Here is a 24,386-nt window from a genome sequence, read left to right as displayed (position 1 = left end):
ATTCAGGACAAGGCCTAACTGCGACTTCTGCCCTTTCAGGGAGATCCTGCTTCCTCATTTCCAGCTCTCCCCACTCCGCTGACTCCGGCCGCCCCCTCATTCACTCCGGCCCCCCTCCCCCCGGCCGCCCCCTCATTCACTCCGGCCCCCCTCCCCCGGCCGCCCCCTCATTCACTCCGGCCCCCCTCCCCCGGCCGCCCCCTCATTCACTCCGGCCCCCCTCCCCCCGGCCGCCCCCTCATTCACTCCGGCCCCCCTCCCCCCGGCCGCCCCCTCATTCACTCCGGCCCCCCTCCCCGGCCGCCCCCTCATTCACTCCGGCCCCCCCTCCCCGGCCGCCCAGCACGAACCTTGAGTGGACACCTGCTGGGTGTCCGGGGTCCCCACGGCCTCGCCCTTGGGGACGTCGGCCAGGCCCGTGCTCCGTTCGAAGATGTTGTTGTTGTTGTTCACCTGGGTGCCGTTCTGCTTCATCAGCCGGAAGACCTCGGCCTCCAGCTCCTGGATCTGGGAGAGAGCGCCGTGCTGCAGCCCGAGGCCGCCCCCCACCCCGCCCCCCACCCCCAGCCCGGCCGGGGACACTCACCCGGGCCTGCAGGCCTTGGACCTCCACCAGATGCACCTTCTCCAACTCCTCGATCTTCTTCCTCTCGGCTTCCTGCCTCCGGATGAAGTCGAGCTCTCTTTAGAGGGAAAAGAAGACGGGGGAGGAGGAGACCTCAGAGAAGGCCGAGAGCTGGAGGGCCCAAGGCCGGGCGGCGGCCCCCTCTCCGGCCCCGGACCCCAGGGAGGAAGTGCCCCGGCACCTGGCAAGGAGCAGGGAGAGCCCCCGGCCCGCGGAAGCAGAGGAGCCGGGGCGGAGGCCGGCTCAGAGCGGGGACCTCGGGGCCCTGCCCTGGGCTTGTGGGGAATGGGACAGTGACCCCGAAGGAGGGAGGAGGCTCCTCAGGGTCACTGACGGGGGCGGGGCCGGGGGCCTGGCCAGCAGCGGCCCGTGTCCGGTCAGCCCCTTTGTCCTTGCTCCAGGAGCGTGAGGGAGGCTGGCCCTCCCCCAGCCGCCCCTCCCCCAGCGCCCGCCCCTCCCCCAGCGCCCGCCCCTCCCCCAGCGCCCGCCCCTCACTTTTGCTGGAAGTCCTTGATGAGCTTCTTGGCCTTGTTGTACTTCTTCTCCAGGGCCTGGTACTGGCTCTGCGTCTCCTTGAGGTGCTCGTTCACCGTGTGGCACAGGCTCTGGGCCTCGATCCAGTAGCTCTCCAGCTTCAGCATGCGCTCCTTGTTCTCCTCGATGTTCTGCTGCAGCCGGCTTTTCTCCAGCTCCCACTGCACCTTCTCATTCTCCGCGGCCTGGAGCTGGGGGGAAGAGGCTGCATCAAGGCCCCTCCTCGGGGCAGCCGGGCCTCCGTGCCAGCCCTCCATGCCCCCTGGGGCCTCCATGCCAGCCCTCTGTGCCCCCCGGGGCCTACGTGCCCCCCGGGACCTCCGTGCCAGCCCTCTGTGCCCCCCAGGGCCTCCGTGCCAGCCCTCCGTGCCCCCCGGGGCCTCCGTGCCAGCCCTCCGTGCCAGCCCTCCGTGCCCCCCAGGGCCTCTGTGCCAGCCCTCCGTGCCCCCCGGGGCCTCCGTGCCAGCCCTCCGTGCCCGCCCTCTGTGCCCCCCGGGGCCTCCATGCCAGCCCTCCGTGCCCCCCGGGGCCTCCGTGCCAGCCCTCCGTGCCCCCCGGGGCCTCCGTGCCAGCCCTCCGTGCCCCCCGGGGCCTCCGTGCCAGCCCTCCGTGCCAGCCCTCTGTGCCCCCCAGGGCCTCCGTGCCAGCCCTCCGTGCCCCCCGGGGCCTCCGTGCCAGCCCTCCGTGCCAGCCCTCTGTGCCCCCCAGGGCCTCTGTGCCAGCCCTCCGTGCCCCCCGGGGCCTCCGTGCCAGCCCTCCGTGCCAGCCCTCTGTGCCCCCCGGGGCCTCCATGCCAGCCCTCCGTGCCCCCCGGGGCCTCCGTGCCAGCCCTCCGTGCCCCCCGGGGCCTCCGTGCCAGCCCTCCGTGCCCCCCGGGGCCTCCGTGCCAGCCCTCCGTGCCAGCCCTCTGTGCCCCCCAGGGCCTCTGTGCCAGCCCTCCGTGCCCCCCGGGGCCTCCGTGCCAGCCTCCGTGCCAGCCCTCTGTGCCCCCCGGGGCCTCCATGCCAGCCCTCCGTGCCCCCCGGGGCCTCCGTGCCAGCCCTCCGTGCCCCCAGCACAATGTGTGACCCAGCACAATGCTGCCGTGCCCCGCCAACGCACCCACGGCGAGGAGCCCTCCGGCCCTGGCCCTCCTTACCTTGTTCTTTAGCTTCTGGATCTCGGCTTCCGTGACGGCGTGCTTGATCTGCAGCTGAAAACCAAAGCCGGACAAGGTGGGCTCCGGGGCCGGCCCCGGCAGACCCGCCCCCCACCACAAGTCTCCCAGGGCTGTGGGACCCCAGCCTCTTCTTCACAGCTGGGGGTGGGGGGTGGGGACTGAGCAGTCCGAGTCCCTCCCACTTCCTCCTCGGAGGCAGGACACAAGTGCTAACACTGACCAGAGGAAGGACGGCGACATCCGGGGCTCCCCCAGCCCCCCGCAATTCTGCCAGTAACCGAGAGGATTTGCTGGCGCCCCTCCGCAGCCAACGGCCTCTCACTGGAGGCAGCCAAGGGGACTCAGAGGCCCCGGGGGCTGGTCAGTCTCACAGGTAGGATCTGAGCCCAGGTCTCAGAGTCCCAACCTGCCACTGAACCACCCTGCCTCCCAAGCACCCCCTGGGGCTCTCCTCATTCTAAGGTGACTTGTGCTCAGACCAGCCCTGAGAGGCTAGAACGGCCTAGGGGGTGGTCTTCCAACAGGGTCCCCGAATAGAGCCAGTGGCCAGGAGGGGGAGGGCCGGCCCCAGCGGCCGGGGGGGGGGGGGAGGGGGGGAGGGAGGGCCGGCCCCAGCGGCCGGGGGAGGGGGGGAGGGCCGGCCCCAGCGGCCGGGGGAGGGGGAGAGGGAGGGCCGGCCCCAGCGGCGGGGGGAGGCCCTTGTGGAGGCCCCCCCTCCGGGGACGCGTCGACAGCTTACAGTGACTTACTTCTTTGAATTTGTGACTGAGCTTCCCAGTGTCCAGCTCCGACGGGGAGAACACATCCTCGTTCTCCGGCAGCTCGAACACTTCAATGGCCAGGTCCCTGCTGGGCAGCGAAGGCCCCACTTCCTCATCCTCCTCGTCCGTGGCGTACTCCCCTGTCTGAAGGGAGATCAGACAAATGGCAAAGGAGCTTCCCTGCGGGTCCCTCTCTGGGGCTGTAACAGGAGGGTCCCCGGGGTCTGTTTTCTAGCCTGCGACTTTGCTAAAGCTGCTCCTTATTCCGAGACTTTTTCAGCTGATTCTCCGAGAACCAGCAAGTCATCGGCAGAGCGATAGCTTGGATTCCTTCCCGCCTTTTCCTTTCCCGATTGCCACGGCGCCCATTTCCAGCGCCGCGCTGCGTAACAGGGGAGACATGGACACCCTTGCTTCTCTCCCGATCTCCCCGAGAAGGCTTCTAGCTCCTCGGTGATCTGGGGGAGGCGCCGCTTAGCCTCAGAAGGGAAGCTCCGCTCGCTCCTAGTGGAACAGGCCAGGGGCACGGCGCGCGGGGTCGGCAACCAGGGTAATAAGGTGTTTTATGAGCCCAAAGATTCCAGCTCTTGGGACAAAGAGAGACTGGGGGAGGGGGAGACAGGAAAGCCCTCTGTCACGCCGCTTACTAAGATACGATCAAAGAGTGTACAGGACTTGGATATAAAGGCGGATACCATAAGCAAATCGGAGGAGCGTGGAACAGTTTGCCTGTCAGATCTAGGGAGAAATGAAGAGTTTATTTTTATTTTTAAAAACCCGATGTTTATAATAATGAGAATTATTAGTGATAGGAATTAATTTAACCAAAAATACTCCTTATAATTAGAGCTATAATGACAAAAACGAAGGAAGACCTAAATGGATGGCATTCTATTTTTATGGATGGGTGACTCAGAAAAACGTAGCAAAAATTACATCTCCTAAATTCATATATTCAAGGTAACAGCAACGTTCATACCAAGGGTTTTGTCATAGAATTATATAAAATCACAAGGACGCAGGTGGAAAAACAAATGGCCAAGAATATCAAGGGGAACACTCAAGAAAAAAGGTTTTGTAATCTCCTATTATACGTGTGTGTGCATGAATATATATATGTGTGCTTTCTTTACAAATTTAAGGTTCCAGAGAATTGAAGAATTTAGAACTAAACAAGAGATAGAGAGGGGGTCACAGGAGAAAAAATAGATAATTTTTTAATTACATTAAACTAAAAAGTTTTTGCACAAATAAAACAAAAGGAGTCAAGATTAGAAAGCAAAAATTGGGCAATTTTTGATAGCAAGTTTCTCTGATAAAAGCCCCATTTCTCAAAAATGAGTCAAATTGATAAAAATAAGAGCTATTCAAATGAGAAACAAAGTATATGACCAGATTTTCAGAAGAAATCAATGAAAAACGGTTCTAAATCACGACAGATTGGAGAAGTGCGAATCAGAAGCTCTCTGAGGGACCACCACACACTAACTGGACCGGCTAACGTGCCAGGAAAAGAAAATGAGAGCCGTTGAAGGAGCACAGAACATCAGGGACCCTGACGCTGGATCTGGGAACTAGTCCCACATCGGAGGGCAGTCTGCAACCGTGCCCAAAGGGCCGTAAGTGCACAGCCTCTGATCCGGCAGAGCCCTGGGGCCGCAGCCCAAAGAGAGCACCTTCTGCTCTTTCTGCGGCACAAAGGGCCTGGAGGCCGAGACGGTGTCCGGTGCCCGGGGATGGCCGTGTGACGGGGCACGAGAAACGATGAGGTTCTGGACTGGAGGAAGCGGGAGAACGCTACCCACAGTCACAGCAGAGCCACGCTCGGCTCAGCTGAAAGATCGGCGGCCTGACTCCGGCAGCGCGTGTCGCTGGGGTCTAGGACCGATGAGATAAGTGAAAGACCCAGCCGCAAGATGCTCCCGCTTTCGGAGAGGGGATGATGGGAGAAATGTCCCTCAGAGCACCTGGGAACTACCGGAGGAAAGCGAGACGCCGTCCTGGGGACGGGCTTGGGGAAAGCAGTTCCATCTACCTCCGGGAGCGGCCAAAATGCCCGGGGCCTTTGGCCTCCTGCTTCCAGGGCCAGGCTTTCCCCAAAGGAGTCCCAGAGAAAGGGGAAGGGTCCACACAGACCCAGACAGGTCTGGGCAGCAAGGTCCCCACTTTCTCACGGCAGCCAGGTTTGAAAGGAGAGCCCGCTCGTGGGGGACGGCTGACCCGGAGAAACGATGGAACGGGCAAAATGGGGAGCAAAGGGGCCCATGACCAGAGACAGAGCGAAAGGGCCACAACTGGGAGAACCACGGATAAAGCCAGACGACAACGGAGAGAAAATCAACCTGGAAAGCCCTTGGGTGGGGCTCAGGCCCACTGCCCCCCCCCAAGAGGGGGCCCACGGACATCTGGAGGTGTGGCCAAGGCTCGGAGGGGTGGGCCTGGCTTATTTCTGCTCTGGGGAGAGGAGGCAGCGGGGAAAGGCCGATGAATGGAAAGTAAGACTAACAGCCCCACTTCTAATCTGCCATGACCTGGGGGCAGACACTGGGGACAGGCCGGCCCCCTCGGCCCCCAGCTGCCCCCGCCCTCGCCCTTCTCCAGGCACCCCCCACCTCATCGCTTCCCCACTGTGTTGCACACGTCATGGCCGTCCCCTTGTGGACGTGATGGACAGGTGGCCACGGGACACCAGGGGCTCTGGGGGCCATCTCCCTTCCCTTTTATGGATGAGGAAGCGGGGTGGGGAGGGGTTTCCCTGTGACCGAGGCCCGCCCCCGCCCCTCGCCCTCACCTCGTCGTCGTCGGCGTCACACTGGCCATAATGCTGCTCCAGGAGCTCCCGCTGGCGTCTCTCCTGCTCCAGGGTCTGGCTGATCAGCTGAGCCACCTCGCTCACTTGTCCCGGCTTTTCCCGCCCAATCACAAACCTGTGGGAAAGCCGGGGACACAACTCCGGTCACCCCGCCCCGGCCCCAGAGTGGGGTTACATCAGGACTGAGGGCCAGGGAGAGCGCCCGACAGCCGGCCCAGCTTCAAGGACGCTCAGGGCCGGACCGAGGCCGGGGCCACCTTCTGGGAGCAACAAGAAAGCCAAAAGGCGCAATGCTGGACGAGGACGGTCAGGGCACGGGCCTGGCAAACAAGCTTGGCGGAAGCTGAGCGGCCGGCAGGGGCGCCGGGCACTGCCCCCAAGCCTCTCAGAGCGGGCAGGGAGGGCCTAGGAGTTGGCCGGGCAGCCCGCAGCCAGAGACTCTCGCCTGTGGCCCGGCGCCTGCAGAGACTGGGCGCCTTCCTGGCTGTCCCCTCCCTGTGTGGGGGAGCCCACCCCCCCGGGCCCCGCCTCCCGTGATTCCGTCCCTGCCCTCCCAGCCCCACGTCCTCCGGCTGTCCCGGGCTTTGTGAGGCTGCGCTTCCCAGGGGCACAGAAGGTGTGTGTGAGCTACAACATTCAATCCCGCCCTTTAGGAAGCTGCCCTGGAGCACAGCTGAGGTGCTGGGAGCCCGCCACAGACCATTAGGGGGAGCACTGGGCCCCAGAAGTGCTCCCCGTGGGTGATGTCCACGCAGGATGGAGCCGACAACTCCTTCCCTCCCTGCCCTGATCACACATTCAGGCCTTCAGCCTCTGGAAAAAAGTCTCACGGAGAAATCAATGTGTCGGCCATCCAACGAGCAGTTCCCGAGCGCCTGCTGTATAACCTTCCAAGGCCTGAATGTCTCAGAGATAACACGTCGGCCATCCAACGAGCAGTTACCGAGCGCCTGCTGTATAACCTTCCAAGGGCTGAATGTCTCCCAGAGATAACACGTCAGCCATCCAACGAGCAGTTACTGAGCGCCTGCTGTATAACCTTCCAAGGCCTGAATGTCTCAGAGATAACACATCGGCCATCCAACGAGCCGTTCCCGAGCGCCTGCTGTATAACCTTCCAAAGGCTGAATGTCTCAGAGATAACACGTCGGCCATCCAACGAGCAGTTACCGAGCGCCTGCTGTACAACCTTCCAAGGGCTGAATGTCTCCCAGAGATAACACGTCGGCCATCCAACGAGCAGTTCCCGAGCGCCTGCTGTATAACCTTCCAAGGCCTGAATGTCTCCCAGAGATAACACGTCGGCCATCCAACGAGCAGTTCCCGAGCGCCTGCTGTATAACCTTCCAAGGCCTGAATGTCTCAGAGATAACACGTCGGCCATCCAACGAGCAGTTACCGAGCGCCTGCTGTATAACCTTCCAAGGGCTGAATGTCTCCCAGAGATAACACGTCGGCCATCTAACGAGCAGTTCCCGAGCGCCTGCTGTATAACCTTCCAAGGCCTGAATGTCTCAGAGATAACACGTCGGCCATCCAACGAGCAGTTACCGAGCGCCTGCTGTATAACCTTCCATTGGCTGAATGTCTCAGAGATAACACGTCGGCCATCCAACGATCAGTTACTGAGAGCCTGCTGTATAACCTTCCAAGGCCTGAATGTCTCCCAGAGATAACACGTCGGCCATCCAACGAGCAGTTACCGAGCGCCTGCTGTATAACCTTCCAAGGCCTGAATGTCTCAGAGATAACACGTCAGCCATCCAACGAGCAGTCACTGAGCGCCTGCTGTATAACCTTCCAAGGGCTGAATGTCTCCCAGAGATAACACGTCGGCCATCCAACGAGCAGTTACCGAGCGCCTGCTGTATAACCTTCCAAAGGCTGAATGTCTCAGAGATAACACGTCGGCCATCCAACGAGCAGTTACTGAGAGCCTGCTGTATAACCTTCCAAAGGCTGAATGTCTCAGAGATAACACGTCGGCCATCCAACGAGCAGTTACCGAGCGCCTGCTGTATAACCTTCCAAAGGCTGAATGTCTCAGAGATAACACGTTGGCCATCCAACGAGCAGTTACCGAGCGCCTGCTGTATAACCTTCCAAAGGCTGAATGTCTCAGAGATAACACATCGGCCATCCAACGAGCAGTTACCGAGCGCCTGCTGTATAACCTTCCAAAGGCTGAATGTCTCAGAGATAACACGTCGGCCATCCAACGAGCAGTTACCGAGCGCCTGCTGTATAACCTTCCAAGGCTGAATATCTCCCAGAGATAACACGTCGGCCATCCAACGAGCAGTTACCGAGCGCCTGCTGTATAACCTTCCAAGGCCTGAATGTCTCCCAGAGATAACACGTCGGCCATCCAACGAGCAGTTACCGAGCGCCTGCTGTATAACCTTCCAAAGGCTGAATGTCTCAGAGATAACACGTCGGCCATCCAACGAGCAGTTACCGAGCGCCTGCTGTATAACCTTCCAAGGGCTGAATATCTCCCAGAGATAACACGTCGGCCATCCAACGAGCAGTTACCGAGCGCCTGCTGTATAACCTTCCAAGGCCTGAATGTCTCCCAGAGATAACACGTCAGCCATCCAACGAGCAGTTACCGAGCGCCTGCTGTATAACCTTCCAAGGGCTGAATGTCTCCCAGAGATAACACGTCAGCCATCCAACGAGCAGTTACCGAGCGCCTGCTGTATAACCTTCCAAGGGCTGAATGTCTCAGAGATAACACGTCGGCCATCCAACGAGCAGTTACCGAGCGCCTGCTGTATAACCTTCCAAGGGCTGAATGTCTCCCAGAGATAACACGTCGGCCATCCAACGAGCAGTTACCGAGCGCCTGCTGTATAACCTTCCAAGGGCTGAATGTCTCCCAGAGATAACACGTCGGCCATCCAACGAGCAGTTACCGAGCGCCTGCTGTACAACCTTCCAAGGGCTGAATGTCTCCCAGAGATAACACGTCGGCCATCCAACGAGCAGTTACCGAGCGCCTGCTGTATAACCTTCCAAGGCCTGAATGTCTCAGAGATAACACGTCGGCCATCCAACGAGCAGTTCCCGAGCGCCTGCTGTATAACCTTCCAAGGGCTGAATGTCTCAGAGATAACACGTCGGCCATCCAACGAGCCGTTACCGAGCGCCTGCTGTATAACCTTCCAAGGGCTGAATGTCTCAGAGATAACACGTCGGCCATCCAACGAGCAGTTACCGAGCGCCTGCTGTATAACCTTCCAAGGGCTGAATGTCTCCCAGAGATAACACGTCGGCCATCTAACGAGCAGTTCCCGAGCGCCTGCTGTATAACCTTCCAAGGCCTGAATGTCTCAGAGATAACACGTCGGCCATCCAACGAGCAGTTACCGAGCGCCTGCTGTATAACCTTCCAAGGGCTGAATGTCTCAGAGATAACACGTCGGCCATCCAACGAGCAGTTACCGAGCGCCTGCTGTATAACCTTCCAAGGCTTGAATGTCTCAGAGATAACACGTCGCCATCCAACGAGCAGTTACCGAGCGCCTGCTGTATAACCTTCCAAGGCCTGAATGTCTCCCAGAGATAACACGTCGGCCATCCAACGAGCAGTTCCCGAGCGCCTGCTGTATAACCTTCCAAGGGCTGAATGTCTCCCAGAGATAACACGTCGGCCATCCAACGAGCAGTTACCGAGCGCCTGCTGTATAACCTTCCAAAGGCTGAATGTCTCAGAGATAACACGTCGGCCATCCAACGAGCAGTTACCGAGCGCCTGCTGTATAACCTTCCAAGGCCTGAATGTCTCCCAGAGATAACACGTCGGCCATCCAACGAGCAGTTACCGAGCACCTGCTGTATAACCTTCCAAGGCCTGAATGTCTCAGAGATAACACGTCGGCCATCCAACGAGCCGTTACCGAGCGCCTGCTGTATAACCTTCCAAGGGCTGAATGTCTCAGAGATAACACGTCGGCCATCCAACGAGCAGTTACCGAGCGCCTGCTGTATAACCTTCCAAGGGCTGAATGTCTCCCAGAGATAACACGTCGGCCATCTAACGAGCAGTTCCCGAGCGCCTGCTGTATAACCTTCCAAGGCCTGAATGTCTCAGAGATAACACGTCGGCCATCCAACGAGCAGTTACCGAGCGCCTGCTGTATAACCTTCCAAGGGCTGAATGTCTCAGAGATAACACGTCGGCCATCCAACGAGCAGTTACCGAGCGCCTGCTGTATAACCTTCCAAGGCCTGAATGTCTCAGAGATAACACGTCGGCCATCCAACGAGCAGTTACCGAGCGCCTGCTGTATAACCTTCCAAGGCCTGAATGTCTCCCAGAGATAACACGTCGGCCATCCAACGAGCAGTTCCCGAGCGCCTGCTGTATAACCTTCCAAGGGCTGAATGTCTCCCAGAGATAACACGTCGGCCATCCAACGAGCAGTTACCGAGCGCCTGCTGTATAACCTTCCAAAGGCTGAATGTCTCAGAGATAACACGTCGGCCATCCAACGAGCAGTTACCGAGCGCCTGCTGTATAACCTTCCAAGGCCTGAATGTCTCCCAGAGATAACACGTCGGCCATCCAACGAGCAGTTACCGAGCACCTGCTGTATAACCTTCCAAGGCCTGAATGTCTCCCAGAGATAACACGTCGGCCATCCAACGAGCCGTTACCGAGCGCCTGCTGTATAACCTTCCATGGGCTGAATGTCTCCCAGAGATAACACGTCGGCCATCCAACGAGCAGTTACCGAGCGCCTGCTGTATAACCTTCCAAGGGCTGAATGTCTCAGAGATAACACGTCGGCCATCCAACGAGCCGTTACCGAGCGCCTGCTGTATAACCTTCCAAGGCCTGAATGTCTCAGAGATAACACGTCGGCCATCCAACGAGCAGTTACCGAGCGCCTGCTGTATAACCTTCCAAGGCCTGAATGTCTCAGAGATAACACGTCGGCCATCCAACGAGCAGTTACCGAGCGTCTGCTGTATAACCTTCCAAGGCCTGAATGTCTCAGAGATAACACGTCGGCCATCCAACGAGCAGTTACCGAGCGCCTGCTGTATAACCTTCCAAGGCTTGAATGTCTCAGAGATAACACGTCGGCCATCCAACGAGCCGTTACCGAGCGCCTGCTGTATAACCTTCCATGGGCTGAATGTCTCCCAGAGATAACACGTCGGCCATCCAACGAGCAGTTACCGAGCGCCTGCTGTATAACCTTCCAAAGGCTGAATGTCTCAGAGATAACACGTCGGCCATCCAACGAGCAGTTACCGAGCGCCTGCTGTATAACCTTCCAAAGGCTGAATGTCTCAGAGATAACACGTCGGCCATCCAACGAGCAGTTACCGAGCGCCTGCTGTATAACCTTCCAAAGGCTGAATGTCTCAGAGAGAACACGTCGGCCATCCAACGAGCAGTTACCGAGCGCCTGCTGTATAACCTTCCAAGGGCTGAATATCTCCCAGAGATAACACGTCGGCCATCCAACAAGCAGTTACCGAGCGCCTGCTGTATAACCTTCCAAGGCCTGAATGTCTCCCAGAGATAACACGTCGGCCATCCAACGAGCAGTTACCGAGCACCTGCTGTATAACCTTCCAAGGCTGAATGTCTCAGAGATAACACGTCGCCATCCAACGAGCAGTTACCGAGCGCCTGCTGTATAACCTTCCAAGGGCTGAATATCTCCCAGAGATAACACGTCGGCCATCCAACGAGCAGTTACCGAGCGCCTGCTGTATAACCTTCCAAGGCCTGAATGTCTCAGAGATAACACGTCGGCCATCCAACGAGCAGTTACCGAGCGCCTGCTGTATAACCTTCCAAGGGCTGAATGTCTCCCAGAGATAACACGTCAGCCATCCAACGAGCAGTTACCGAGCGCCTGCTGTATAACCTTCCAAGGCTGAATGTCTCAGAGATAACACGTCGGCCATCCAACGAGCAGTTACCGAGCGCCTGCTGTATAACCTTCCAAGGGCTGAATATCTCCCAGAGATAACACGTCGGCCATCCAACGAGCAGTTACCGAGCGCCTGCTGTATAACCTTCCAAGGCCTGAATGTCTCCCAGAGATAACACGTCGGCCATCCAACGAGCAGTTACCGAGCGCCTGCTGTATAACCTTCCAAGGGCTGAATGTCTCCCAGAGATAACACGTCGGCCATCCAACGAGCAGTTACCGAGCGCCTGCTGTATAACCTTCCAAGGCTGAATGTCTCAGAGATAACACGTCGGCCATCCAACGAGCAGTTACCGAGCGCCTGCTGTATAACCTTCCAAGGGCTGAATATCTCCCAGAGATAACACGTCGGCCATCCAACGAGCAGTTACCGAGCGCCTGCTGTATAACCTTCCAAGGCCTGAATGTCTCCAGAGATAACACGTCGGCCATCCAACGAGCAGTTACCGAGCGCCTGCTGTATAACCTTCCAAGGGCTGAATGTCTCCCAGAGATAACACGTCGGCCATCCAACGAGCAGTTACCGAGCGCCTGCTGTATAACCTTCCAAGGCTGAATGTCTCAGAGATAACACGTCGGCCATCCAACGAGCAGTTACCGAGCGCCTGCTGTATAACCTTCCAAGGGCTGAATGTCTCCCAGAGATAACACGTCGGCCATCCAACGAGCAGTTACCGAGCGCCTGCTGTATAACCTTCCAAGGGCTGAATGTCTCCCAGAGATAACACGTCGGCCATCCAACGAGCAGTTACCGAGCGCCTGCTGTACAACCTTCCAAGGGCTGAATGTCTCCCAGAGATAACACGTCGGCCATCCAACGAGCAGTTACCGAGCGCCTGCTGTATAACCTTCCAAGGGCTGAATGTCTCAGAGATAACACGTCGGCCATCCAACGAGCAGTTCCCGAGCGCCTGCTGTATAACCTTCCAAGGCCTGAATGTCTCCCAGAGATAACACGTCGGCCATCCAACGAGCAGTTCCCGAGCGCCTGCTGTATAACCTTCCAAGGCCTGAATGTCTCAGAGATAACACGTCGGCCATCCAACGAGCAGTTCCCGAGCGCCTGCTGTATAACCTTCCAAGGGCTGAATGTCTCAGAGATAACACGTCGGCCATCCAACGAGCAGTTACCGAGCGCCTGCTGTATAACCTTCCAAGGGCTGAATGTCTCAGAGATAACACATCGGCCATCCAACGAGCAGTTACCGAGCGCCTGCTGTGTATCCTTCCAAGGGCTGAATGTCTCCCAGAGATAACACGTCGGCCATCCAACGAGCAGTTACCGAGCGCCTGCTGTATAACCTTCCAAGGCCTGAATGTCTCAGAGATAACACGTCGGCCATCCAACGAGCAGTTACCGAGCGCCTGCTGTATAACCTTCCAAGGCCTGAATGTCTCCCAGAGATAACACGTCGGCCATCCAACGAGCAGTTACCGAGCGCCTGCTGTATAACCTTCCAAGGCCTGAATGTCTCAGAGATAACACGTCGGCCATCCAACGAGCAGTTACCGAGCGCCTGCTGTATAACCTTCCAAGGCCTGAATGTCTCAGAGATAACACGTCGGCCATCCAACGAGCAGTTACCGAGCGCCTGCTGTATAACCTTCCAAGGCCTGAATGTCTCCCAGAGATAACACGTCGGCCATCCAACGAGCAGTTACCGAGCGCCTGCTGTATAACCTTCCAAGGCCTGAATGTCTCCCAGAGATAACACGTCGGCCATCCAACGAGCAGTTACCGAGCGCCTGCTGTATAACCTTCCAAGGGCTGAATGTCTCCCAGAGATAACACGTCGGCCATCCAACGAGCAGTTACCGAGCACCTGCTGTATAACCTTCCAAGGGCTGAATGTCTCAGAGATAACACATCGGCCATCCAACGAGCAGTTACCGAGCGCCTGCTGTATAACCTTGCAAGGGCTGAATGTCTCCCAGAGATAACACATCGGCCATCCAACGAGCAGTTACCGAGCGCCTGCTGTATAACCTTCCAAGGCCTGAATGTCTCCAGAGATAACACGTCGGCCATCCAACGAGCAGTTACCGAGCGCCTGCTGTATAACCTTCCAAGGCCTGAATGTCTCAGAGATAACACATCAGCCATCCAACGAGCAGTTACCGAGCGCCTGCTGTATAACCTTCCAAGGGCTGAATGTCTCCCAGAGATAACACGTCGGCCATCCAACGAGCAGTTACCGAGCGCCTGCTGTATAACCTTCCAAGGCTGAATGTCTCCAGAGATAACACGTCGGCCATCCAACGAGCAGTTACCGAGCGCCTGCTGTATAACCTTCCAAGGGCTGAATGTCTCCAGAGATAACACGTCGGCCATCCAACGAGCAGTTACCGAGCGCCTGCTGTATAACCTTCCAAGGGCTGAATGTCTCAGAGATAACACATCGGCCATCCAACGAGCAGTTACCGAGCGCCTGCTGTATAACCTTCCAAGGCCTGAATGTCTCCCAGAGATAACACGTCGGCCATCCAACGAGCAGTTACCGAGCGCCTGCTGTATAACCTTCCAAGGGCTGAATGTCTCAGAGATAACACGTCGGCCATCCAACGAGCAGTTACCGAGCGCCTGCTGTATAACCTTCCAAGGGCTGAATGTCTCAGAGATAACACATCGGCCATCCAACGAGCAGTTACCGAGCGCCTGCTGTGTATCCTTCCAAGGGCTGAATGTCTCCAGAGATAACACGTCGGCCATCCAACGAGCAGTTACCGAGCGCCTGCTGTATAACCTTCCAAGGCCTGAATGTCTCAGAGATAACACGTCGGCCATCCAACGAGCAGTTACCGAGCGCCTGCTGTATAACCTTCCAAGGCCTGAATGTCTCCCAGAGATAACACGTCGGCCATCCAACGAGCAGTTACCGAGCGCCTGCTGTATAACCTTCCAAGGCCTGAATGTCTCCCAGAGATAACACGTCGGCCATCCAACGAGCAGTTACCGAGCGCCTGCTGTATAACCTTCCAAGGGCTGAGGCTGGTAATCACCCCCCAAGTGGGTGTGACAAGGACTGGGAGGGGGGTAGGATGGCCCTGAATGTGGGGACCCCCAGAGCGCACATGCAGCAATGGCCAGAGCTACCCCGGGGTTTCTCAGGGTCATGAAGATGAGCCACAGGGGTGGCCCCACAAAGGGCAGCGATGAGGGGCTCGATTTGAGCCCGTGCAGAGGCATGTGACCCCCGCCCCAGAAGGGGCTCCCGGGACGAGCCCGTCCCTCCAGAAGAGAAAGCCGAAGGGGGGTCTCCAGCATCAACCTCCCGGGACAGCCTGCGAGCTCCCACAGGGAAGCCACCGTAGGCAGGGATAGTGCTCCTGCCCCCTCTCCCCCTCTCCCCCCCGCCCCCGCCTCACGGCTGCCGCAGCCAGGGTCCTGAGGACACCAGCCACGGGTCCCGCAGCCAGAGCGCTGTGGCGGGAAATGACCTTCGTTGGAAACAAGCTTCACACAACAAGCACCGCCCCTGCAGGTCCCCGGCCAAGAGTCCTGCCCAACCAACCAACAGCTCTGAGCAAAATCCAAAGCCCAAGACCCAGTGGGGATCCCCGGCAACTTCTCGCACTGACAGGGTGCCCGGTTTGGAGCAGGTGCTGACCACTCTTCTCCCTGGGCGGGACTTCTCTGTGAGGGCGGGACTTCTCTGTGAGGGCGGGACTTCTCTGTGAGGGCGGGACTTCTCTGTGAGGGCGGGACTTGTCCCTGGGTGGGACTTCTCCCTGAGGGCGGGACTTCTCCCTGGGCAGGACTTCTCCCTGGGCAGGACTTCTCCCTGGGTGGGACTTCTCCCTGAGGGCGGGACTTCTCCCTGGGCAGGACTTCTCCCTGAGGGCGGGACTTCTCCCTGGGCGGGACTTCTCCCTGAGGGCGGGACTTCTCCCTGGGCAGGACTTCTCCCTGAGGGCGGGACTTCTCCCTGGGCGGGACTCCTCCCTGAGGGCGGGACTTCTCCCTGGGCGCGGGACTTCTCCCTGAGGGCGGGACTTCTCCCTGGGCAGGACTTCTCCCTGGGTGGGACTTCTCCCTGAGGGCGGGACTTCTCCCTGAGGGCGGGACTTCTCCCTGGGCAGGACTTCTCCCTGAGGGCGGGACTTCTCCCTGGGTGGGACTTCTCCCTGAGGGCGGGACTTCTCCCTGAGGGTGGGACTTCTCCCTGGGCAGGACTTCTCCCTGAGGGCGGGACTTCTCCCTGAGGGCGGGATTTCTCCCTGAGGGCGGGACTTCTCCCTGGGCGGGACTTCTTCCTGAGGGCGGGACTTCTCCCTGAGGGCGGGACTTCTCCCTGAGGGCGGGACTTCTTCCTGAGGGCGGGATTTCTCCCTGAGGGCGGGACTCCTCCCTGAGGGCGGGACTTCTCCCTGAGGGCGGGACTTCTCCCTGAGGGCGGGATTTCTCCCTGAGGGCGGGACTCCTCCCTGGGCGGGACTTCTCCCTGAGGGCGGGACTTCTCCCTGGGTAGGACTCCTCCCTGAGGGCGGAACTTCTCCCTGGGCAGGACTTCTCCCTGAGGGCGGGACTTCTCCCTGGGTAGGACTCCTCCCTGAGGGCGGAACTTCTCCCTGAGGGCGGAACTTCTCCCTGGGCGGGACTTCTTCCTGAGGGCGGGACTTCTCCCTGAGGGCGGGACTTCTTCCTGAGGGCGGGATTCCTCCCTGGGCGGGACTTCTCCCTGGGCGGGACTTCCCCTGGGCGCCATTGCTGTTTCTCCCGCTTTGCTGAGAAGTAAGCTGCTCTGCTTTCCAAGCGCCGCCCTTGTCTCTGAAGGGCTCCCAAGGAGCACACAGGTGGGTTATCTTCCTTCCCAGCAGGGGGGGCCGCAGAACATGGGTGCACCACGGCCGCGGTGCCCGCTGGGAGGCCGGCCCTCCCAGCCGGAGAGGGAGAAGGGCGGGCCTTTCTGTCCCGGCCATCCCTCCCAGACTGAGCGAGCCAGCCGCGAACGTCCTACACCGACAGGGGTTCGTCCTTCCAGCGTCACTCTAAGGGGACAGCGCCCCCCACAGTTCTCAGGGCCAAGAGAGGACTTGATTAAAATCCGGCACAGCCGCGGACTGGAGGGAGAATTCCTCTCGCGGCCCCGCCTTGGTGGAGACCCAGGACAGCCCTGGGGGGGGGGGGGACCACCAGCCATCCCCAGTCAGACAGCCCCCAACGAGGAGCCCCTTGGTCCCCCGGCAGCGGGAGGGCGAGGCTGCCTGGGGCAGGGGCGGGGCCCAGCGCCGACCACCCGAGTCAGCCTCCAGGGTGACCGGGGCAGAGGCCGGATCCCTGAGCCCTGGGGAAGCCCCCGGGCTGGCGCCGAGGCAGAGCCACAGCGCCCCCTGCCCCCGGGAGCTCCCCTCCCCAGGTAGGGGTGGGGAACCCACCAAGCGCTGCGACTTCTGGGGGCGCCGGCCCGAGAACCCAGGCAGGCTCAATGCAGAAGGCAGGGCTGGCATGAGACTGAAGGGGGGGGGTATAAGGAAGGGCAGCTGTGGGCAGGAGCGAGGAGAGGCCCCAGGGAACGGGACACGGCCGAACAGGAGGCTCCATTCTGGAAGCCAAGGGAGCCAGACAGCGGCCCTAGGCCCAGAGCCCCTGGCCAGCCCGCCCCTCCCCCGGCCCTGGGCCGCAGGAGCCCTCAGGAGCGCTCACCTGACGGTGCCCTTGGTGTTCCGGAGCACGGTGGCGGCGAAGTTCTGGGTGACCCCCACCAGGCTGATGCCGTCCACCTCCACAATCTGGTCGTTGACCTGGATCCTTGAAAGCAAGCGCAGAAAAGCCGGGGTTATCCCCTGCAGCTCGGGGGCCGCCCAAGCACCCCCTTTTTAGAGGGAGGGAGGCAGCGGGGCGTGTTCCGCCCTGTTCCAGGAAGCCGCCGGGCCGGCCCGAGCCTCCAAACACGGGGGCAGAGAGGAGGCCGGGCCTGGCGGGAATGGGGGGCTGGGCGGCTCCAGACCGGGGCCCCGCTGCTGCTTTTTAGTGACCAGAGAGAACCTTTCCAGAAAGCTAGTAAGGGAAATAAGTGACGAAGAGCCAACCGTCTCGTCTGACCCTTGCTACCACTCTGGGGCACGGGAGGAGGGAGGTGCTGTCAGCTGAGGAAACTGAGGCGGGCGGCGGTGAGCAACCAGGAGCATCTGAAGCTTAGAGCCCAAGTCTCCGCCCGGTCCAGAGAGGCGTTCTGTGCCCAGCACAAAGTAGGCACCGCGTGGATGCTTCTCCCCTCCCTCCCCCAAACTTGTAAAATGGCCTCAATGTCATCCCTGCCGCGTCCTTGGGAAGGCTGCATGAGGAGGAGCCGGAGGAAGGGCAGCTGGGAAGGAGCTGGGCTCACGGGCCACTGTTATGAGCCAGAACTTGAAACAAGGTGTTGACTCACTGGAACGGATGGAAGCCGCGCTTGTGTGCCTGGGTTCGCACCTTTGAGCGTTCACACGTTAGCTCACACTAGTTCACAAGCATGGGAGATACACCAAGTTAGGGTTTCCCACCTCCCATGATCCCACTCTCAGAGGAGGAGTCAACCTTTGAGAGAGCATAAAAAGGAGCTGAGTCAGTGAAGTCAGTTCAGTTCAGAAGATTGCCTAGAAGCAGAAGCTGCTAGAAGCAAAAGATTAGCAACGAGAGCTCTGGGAACCAAAGAAAGCCCAAGTGAGCTCAGTTAAGATTGACAAGCTAGAGACTGCAGGCGAAGTTGCAAGAGCTCCTGGGACCGAGGAGGGAGAGAGGCCTCTAAGAAAGCTAACCGGGCCCAAGGAAAGAAAGGCTTGGAAGGAGAAAATAAACGGTTGGATTTTGTCAGCTGGCTGCATTTGGGGTGATTATTGATCTGAACCGAAACTAAGGCTGCCTCCAGAAAACCTCCCCGAGGAACCTGCTCCCAGAGAGAACCATAGTATTATAAAAAAAAGAACACTACAGATCATGGCTTGCAGGGGCTCGGGGCTCACAGGGTCAGCTTGCAGCACCTCGGGAGACATAAGGCCTGCCTGCAGCCCCTCTGCAGCTGTGCCTGGGATGAAGGGCATCCTGCGGCCCCAAGCGTGCGGCTTGGGTCGGGGTGGCTTGGCCCCCTTGGTTCTCATCAGGGAGCCAGGACTGCAGGATTCTGGGCCGGGCGCTGCCTCCAGCCCACTAGGGACTCCCAGAGCTGGGAGTGAGGACGTAAGCCCTTCCCCCACAGCCTTCATCTTCCTCATTACAACCGGCAGCACTAACACACCACAGGCCCAGGTGCCCAGACCACAACCCTGCTTCCAGCTCAGGCCTCAGGCCATCCACCAAGTTGCCCACCAAGCTTCCCACTGAGCCACCCAGCAAGTTGTCCACCAAGTCGCCCAAATCACGCCCCTGCCCACTGGGTCACCCATCAAACTTTGCACTGAACCATCTACCAAGCTGCCTATCAAGTTGCCCACCATGTTGCTCAAGTCATGCACTGAGCCATCCAGTGAGCTGCCCAGAGTCACCCACCAAGCCACCCACTGAGCCACCCGTCAAACTACTCATCGACTCACCCACCAACCCATCTGCCAAGTCACCCACTATTGAGCCACCCACCACGTTGCCCACGGAGCCATGCACTGAGCTGCCCACTGAGCCACACACAGAAATGAAGGTGCCACGAGGAACCAGGGAAGGGCCTAGGTCCAGAAAGGCAGGGCCAAGGCTCCAAGGCCCCAAAGGGTAAAGCCCGTCCACCCATGGATCCAGGGAGGCGCTGGCCTGGTCTGCCACAGCCAAGCTCTGGATGCACAGATGCACCCCCCACACACACTGCAGAGAGTCCCCGACAAGGAGAAAGGAGACTGACTGGGGGAGGGCAGACTCTGACAGAACCACCTGAGGATGGGAGCGGGGGGGGCGGGGCACTTACCGACCATCCAGCTGAGCCGCCCCGCCGTCTGTCACCGTTTTCACAAAGATCCCCAGCTTCTCCAGCCCTGCGTCGGCACCCACACCCATGCCAATGATGCTGATGCCCAGGCCGTCTTCATCTGGGAAGAGAAGGAGCCGTCCCAGAGGGCGCCCGGGCCCAGCCTCGAGCCCCGGGAGACCCCAACCCCCCACTCCTCCCAGTCTAGGGGCCGAGGCCAATGGCCGCCCTACCTTTTTCCAGCTCCACTGGGAAGAGGTCCAGTTTCTCCACTCGCTTCTCCAGCTCGTACTCTGCCGATGCTGCCACGGGGTCCACGTCATCATTCCTCCGGTCATAATCTTCATTGGAGTAAGTGTGGAAAACCTGCACAATTAACCAAATAAGACTACGTCACAAAGAAAATGGTCGGCCAGGATACTAAAATGGGATAAGCCGGTTTTTATTTGGAGAAAAGATCAGGGACTTTCCAAATTGGGGAGGGCGAGTCAGAACAAGCTGGGTCCCCCGCCTTCCAGTAAACAATCTGTGAACAATCAAAGGAACACGAAAACAACCCTGACTAATCAATATGGGGCCAGCTTTCAGATAAGATGCGAGTTACCTGAGGTGTGTAATGCTAAGAAAATCCCGGTCCCCCGGCCCTGACGGGTCTCGGAGGCTCATAGCCAGGGGTCTCTGGGCGGCAAAGAGGGGCCCAGCTCCCCCGCCACAATGGACTGGTTTCAAATAACGAAACCATATTTTCTCAAAATTCCCATGGTCAGGCTTTCCCACAAGCCACACGGGACTAGACCCTTAATTACACAGAGCAGGACCTGGGCCGGCCCAGAACCAAGGCATGAGACCGACAGCAGCCTAATTCTCCCCATGTCTACAATTAGCCTCGTGATGTCCTAAGCCCTGCAAAAGCCGCCTTTGATTTCTGGGAACGTGCAGACCCTGCCCCCATGGATCATTTCTCTACAAGCCCAATCCATGAGGCTTTTTATAAATTCATAACCAGGAAGAGCAAACAACTTGGAGGCTCACTACCCTCAGTTGTGAGGAGAGATCTTGCAGGACCTGGAGTGAGAAAAAAGAAAAACAAGACCACAAACCCAAGGCCAAAGCAAAGCTTCATACCAGATGAAGCCGGGTCGCCTCGGAACCTAAGATCCCTTCCAATGTCTGCGAACCAGGCCCAGATATCCCACAAGATCAGACAGAAAGCTGCTCCTGGACCTCCGGGGAGAGATTCTCTGGGAGCTCGGATTCTCTGTTTCCCAAATCATTTGAGAAGGTTCCTGGATAATTCTGATAAAATCTGCTAGTAACAATTTCCCAGCAATCGGTTCATCTCTGGTCTGTGTGACCAGAACACTGTCCCTTTTTTTCTCTAAGACTCAGTTCAAGGGCCCCCTCCTCCAGGAGGCCCCTCCTCCAAAGAGACTCCCCTCTTCTAAGAGGCCCCTCCTCCAAAGAGACTCCCCTCCTCCTCTAGGAGGCCCCCCTCCAACTCCTTCACCCCTAGCCCCACACCATTGCTGATGCTCCCAAAGCCGCCCTCCATCTACTGTGTCCCTCGGCATGTTTTGGGATGTGAGCTCCTGCAGGGCCAAACCTGGTCTCCCAGGCTCACCATGGAGCTCTTGATCATCGTCCTCTCCATGGCAGCGGGCTGGGGGACCTGCTGTTTCTCCTCCAGTTTCAGGCTTTAACAATCACGATAACAAACAAGGAGCCTGTCTGTCTCCAGCCGGTGCTTCGGATCCACAGAACGGGCATTAAGTGCAAAACTTGGGCCAAAAGGAACTGCTCAGTGAACACTCTGGGATCACCGGGCTTGGCTCCCCAATGCTTTGGACATGGCACATTCTCTTCCATCGTTTCGTGCCCTTTTTCAAAGCATTGGCTGAGCTGCTACTGGGCACTTGGGCCACAAATATGAAGAATGAAAGGATCCTTAACCTACGCTACACATGCCCACACAAAACTGTATACCTGCTTCCACTGCTGTGTGCTGCTTTTTAATCAATCAATCAGTGATATTTATTGAGCTTCCACTGTGCGCTGTCCCACTGGACCCACAGTTTGAGAGGGGGGAGGCGGCAGTCGGTGGGCACAGCTCGTGTGCCAGTTCTGGGAGAAGAAAGAGGGGACTCGAAGTGACCCTTGGGCCGCTCTCCCATTGCATCCCTCTGGGAAAGCTCATGAGCTGGTTTCCAGTGGCACAGCAGCTGAGGGCTGCTGCCCAAAGTCTTCTCAACAACTGCTTTAAAAACCTATTAAACTCCCACAGGAAATGCTGCCCGTGCACCAAGATCAACGACTTCATCACCTTTTCTTTATCTGAACAGTTAAGGCTAGAGCGACTTCATTGCCCTTTTTCTCCTGACTTTTGATATCTGTCCCAAGCAGGATAAAATATTCTGTGCTGCTGCCTTTTCATCATCCTGATGTGTGATGGCCGCAGTGATAAATTAGGAGGAAGAAACATATACTTGTCCCGTATCCTTTGAAGAACTGATTGCCACCCCTTTCCTCTACCTGGACACGGTTTATTGATCCAGTTTTGCTACTCTCTGAATTACAAGTGGCTGTGAATGACAAGGTGAGTTCTTCAGGTACCAGAACCTCCCATTTCAATCCCGGCTAAAGGGCAGCAATGAGACACATGCTGAAACAACAACTTGCAACCCAAATCAGGCTGGTCACCTTGCCCAACCCTCTCTCTAAGGCCCGGACCATGGCCTGGAGACTCTGAGACTCCTTCCTAATCTACTAGCCTCACACACCAATATGCTTCAAGAGTGGATGTGTTCCGGCAACAACAGGATTATGCGATGATCAATTCTGATGGATGTGGTCCTCTTCACCAATGAGATGATTCAAACCAGTTCCACTTGTTCAGTGATGAAGAAAGCCATCTGCACCCAGAGAGAGAATCGTGGGAGCTGATCAGGTGTGGACCATAACACAAGCATTCTCACTCTCTCTGTTGTTATTTGCTTGCATTTTGTTTTGCTTCTCTTTTTTTCTTGTGCGACACGATAATTGTATAAATACGTATGCATAAATTGGATTGAACATAGATTTCTACCATATTTAATACATATTAGACTATTTTGCCACTAGGGGAGGGCATGGAACACAGGGTTTTGCAAGAGCTTATGTTGAAGAATTGTCTATGCATGTGTTTTGAAAATTAAAAAGCTTTAATTAAAAAAAAAAGAATTTAAAACAGAGTGGATGTGTTCAAACGCAATGGTATGGGCGGGGGACCTGCACTCAGGTGGACACCTGCTCACTGCTCTTCGAGGGCACTGACAGCTGGCCATACCCCAAACTCTGCCCAGCCTGGCCCATACCTGGCAAGTCTCCACTTAGCTTCCTTGAATTGGCTTCTGTTCAGAGTTGTGACTCAGGGTGTCTGACAGAAAACGTAACTGAGAGGCAGGAAGCACTGCAGGCCGTGACTTGAGGCACGAGGGCTAAATGTGGATGAAATGGGGGTCAGCAGCCTTCCTGGAAGCGGAATCAGGCTAAAGGAACCAGGCTGAACAGAGCATGGAATCAACTTATCTTTTGTCCCCTGGCGCCCAGAAAACACTTGCTGTGCTCGTTGGAGGACCGAAGTCTGCACGGCTGAGCGAGGGACCCGACTGTGGAGAGCCCTTCCCCACACGCTGCCTCTTGCACGAGGGGATGGCACGTGTTCCCTCCGCTTTTCCTGAATTCTTTGCTGTTACACATTTGGAACTCCAATGAGGCATCCACCTACAACAGCTGCGGACAAGGGATGGACTGAATTCTCCCCAAATGAAATCATCTCTGTGCCCGAGTCTTCCAGAAACAAGCAGGAAATCCAGCCCAAGAGCCAGACGGGCTCTTTCAGCAAAGTTATACGCGTCTCCCCTTTCTTTCTAAATGACACGTCATGGGGACAGGCAGGACGCCCACAACGGCCACCAGAGAACAGAAGAGTGTCTGCGGACTCACTAATGCTCCGTCCACCCCCTCCCAGGAGGACACTGGCTAGATTGTTTTCTTCATGCGGCAGAATCGCAAAGCTCGTGGACAGAAATTAATAAGTTCGGATTTCATTCAGTGTGAGACCTCATCAGGACTCCCATCCGCCTCTAAACAAGCTTCCTACGAGGGGCTGCCAAACCAGACAGTCTGAAACTCTGCCGTATGGGTATCGATGAGATTTCACGCAGGAAAATACCCCGGCTTCACTGGACGTGAGCAAGGCCATTCTCCAAGGATGGAGAGCCAGATTGGCCAGTTGTCCTGGGATTACCGCCAACATCGAGAGAGACAGAAAAATCAGCCCCCCGTGCTCTGCGCTTCTGCCTAGACCTGGGTTTTTTAGGCTAATGGCGTTAGTGACAAATGCAAGGCTAGATCTTGCAGGAGATACAAAGAAACTGAATCACAATTCTGGGAAAGGACACAGATTTTGTGCTCAAAGGGACATGGAGGCCGGTGGATGAGGAGGAGGCAGAAAGCCGTGTGGCTCCCTCTGAAGCAGCGTTTGAATCCAGGAGGTACTGAGGTCTGTCGGCTGCTAAGGCAAGAACTGGGTTTTTCAGGTGATTTCTGCCTTAATGAAGCTGTTAGCATAAAAAAATCAACTCCCTATTTCTTGTTAGTATGGAGAGAAATGCATCAAAATGGGAGTGCAT

At 57.8% G+C, this 24,386-nt stretch overlaps 1 protein-coding gene across 8 annotated transcripts in view; it reads right to left on the bottom strand.

The window, feature by feature from the left end:
• The window catches only part of PPP1R9A (protein phosphatase 1 regulatory subunit 9A), a 64,144-nt gene that overhangs the window by 15,909 nt on the left and 23,849 nt on the right, over window positions 1-24,386 (bottom strand). For 7 of the 8 annotated variants that reach the window (XM_052000365.1, XM_052000368.1, XM_052000362.1 and 4 more), the window contains 9 exons: window positions 19,950-20,082; window positions 19,717-19,837; window positions 17,493-17,597; window positions 5,871-6,006; window positions 3,068-3,223; window positions 2,298-2,351; window positions 1,121-1,350; window positions 587-683; window positions 351-507 (listed from right to left, as the gene is read on the bottom strand). In XM_052000365.1, the coding sequence (XP_051856325.1) occupies window positions 351-507; window positions 587-683; window positions 1,121-1,350; window positions 2,298-2,351; window positions 3,068-3,223; window positions 5,871-6,006; window positions 17,493-17,597; window positions 19,717-19,837; window positions 19,950-20,082 (1,189 nt within the window). The remainder of the gene's footprint in view (window positions 1-350; window positions 508-586; window positions 684-1,120; window positions 1,351-2,297; window positions 2,352-3,067; window positions 3,224-5,870; window positions 6,007-17,492; window positions 17,598-19,716; window positions 19,838-19,949; window positions 20,083-24,386) is intronic. The other variant, XM_052000364.1, reaches the window with a different exon arrangement.

This window comes from Antechinus flavipes, chromosome 5, assembly GCF_016432865.1.
Source record: "Antechinus flavipes isolate AdamAnt ecotype Samford, QLD, Australia chromosome 5, AdamAnt_v2, whole genome shotgun sequence".
Classification (NCBI taxonomy): Eukaryota; Metazoa; Chordata; class Mammalia; order Dasyuromorphia; family Dasyuridae; genus Antechinus; species Antechinus flavipes.
The sequence above is the reverse complement of the archived record's forward strand: the minus strand, read 5'-3'. Positions and strand labels throughout refer to the sequence as shown.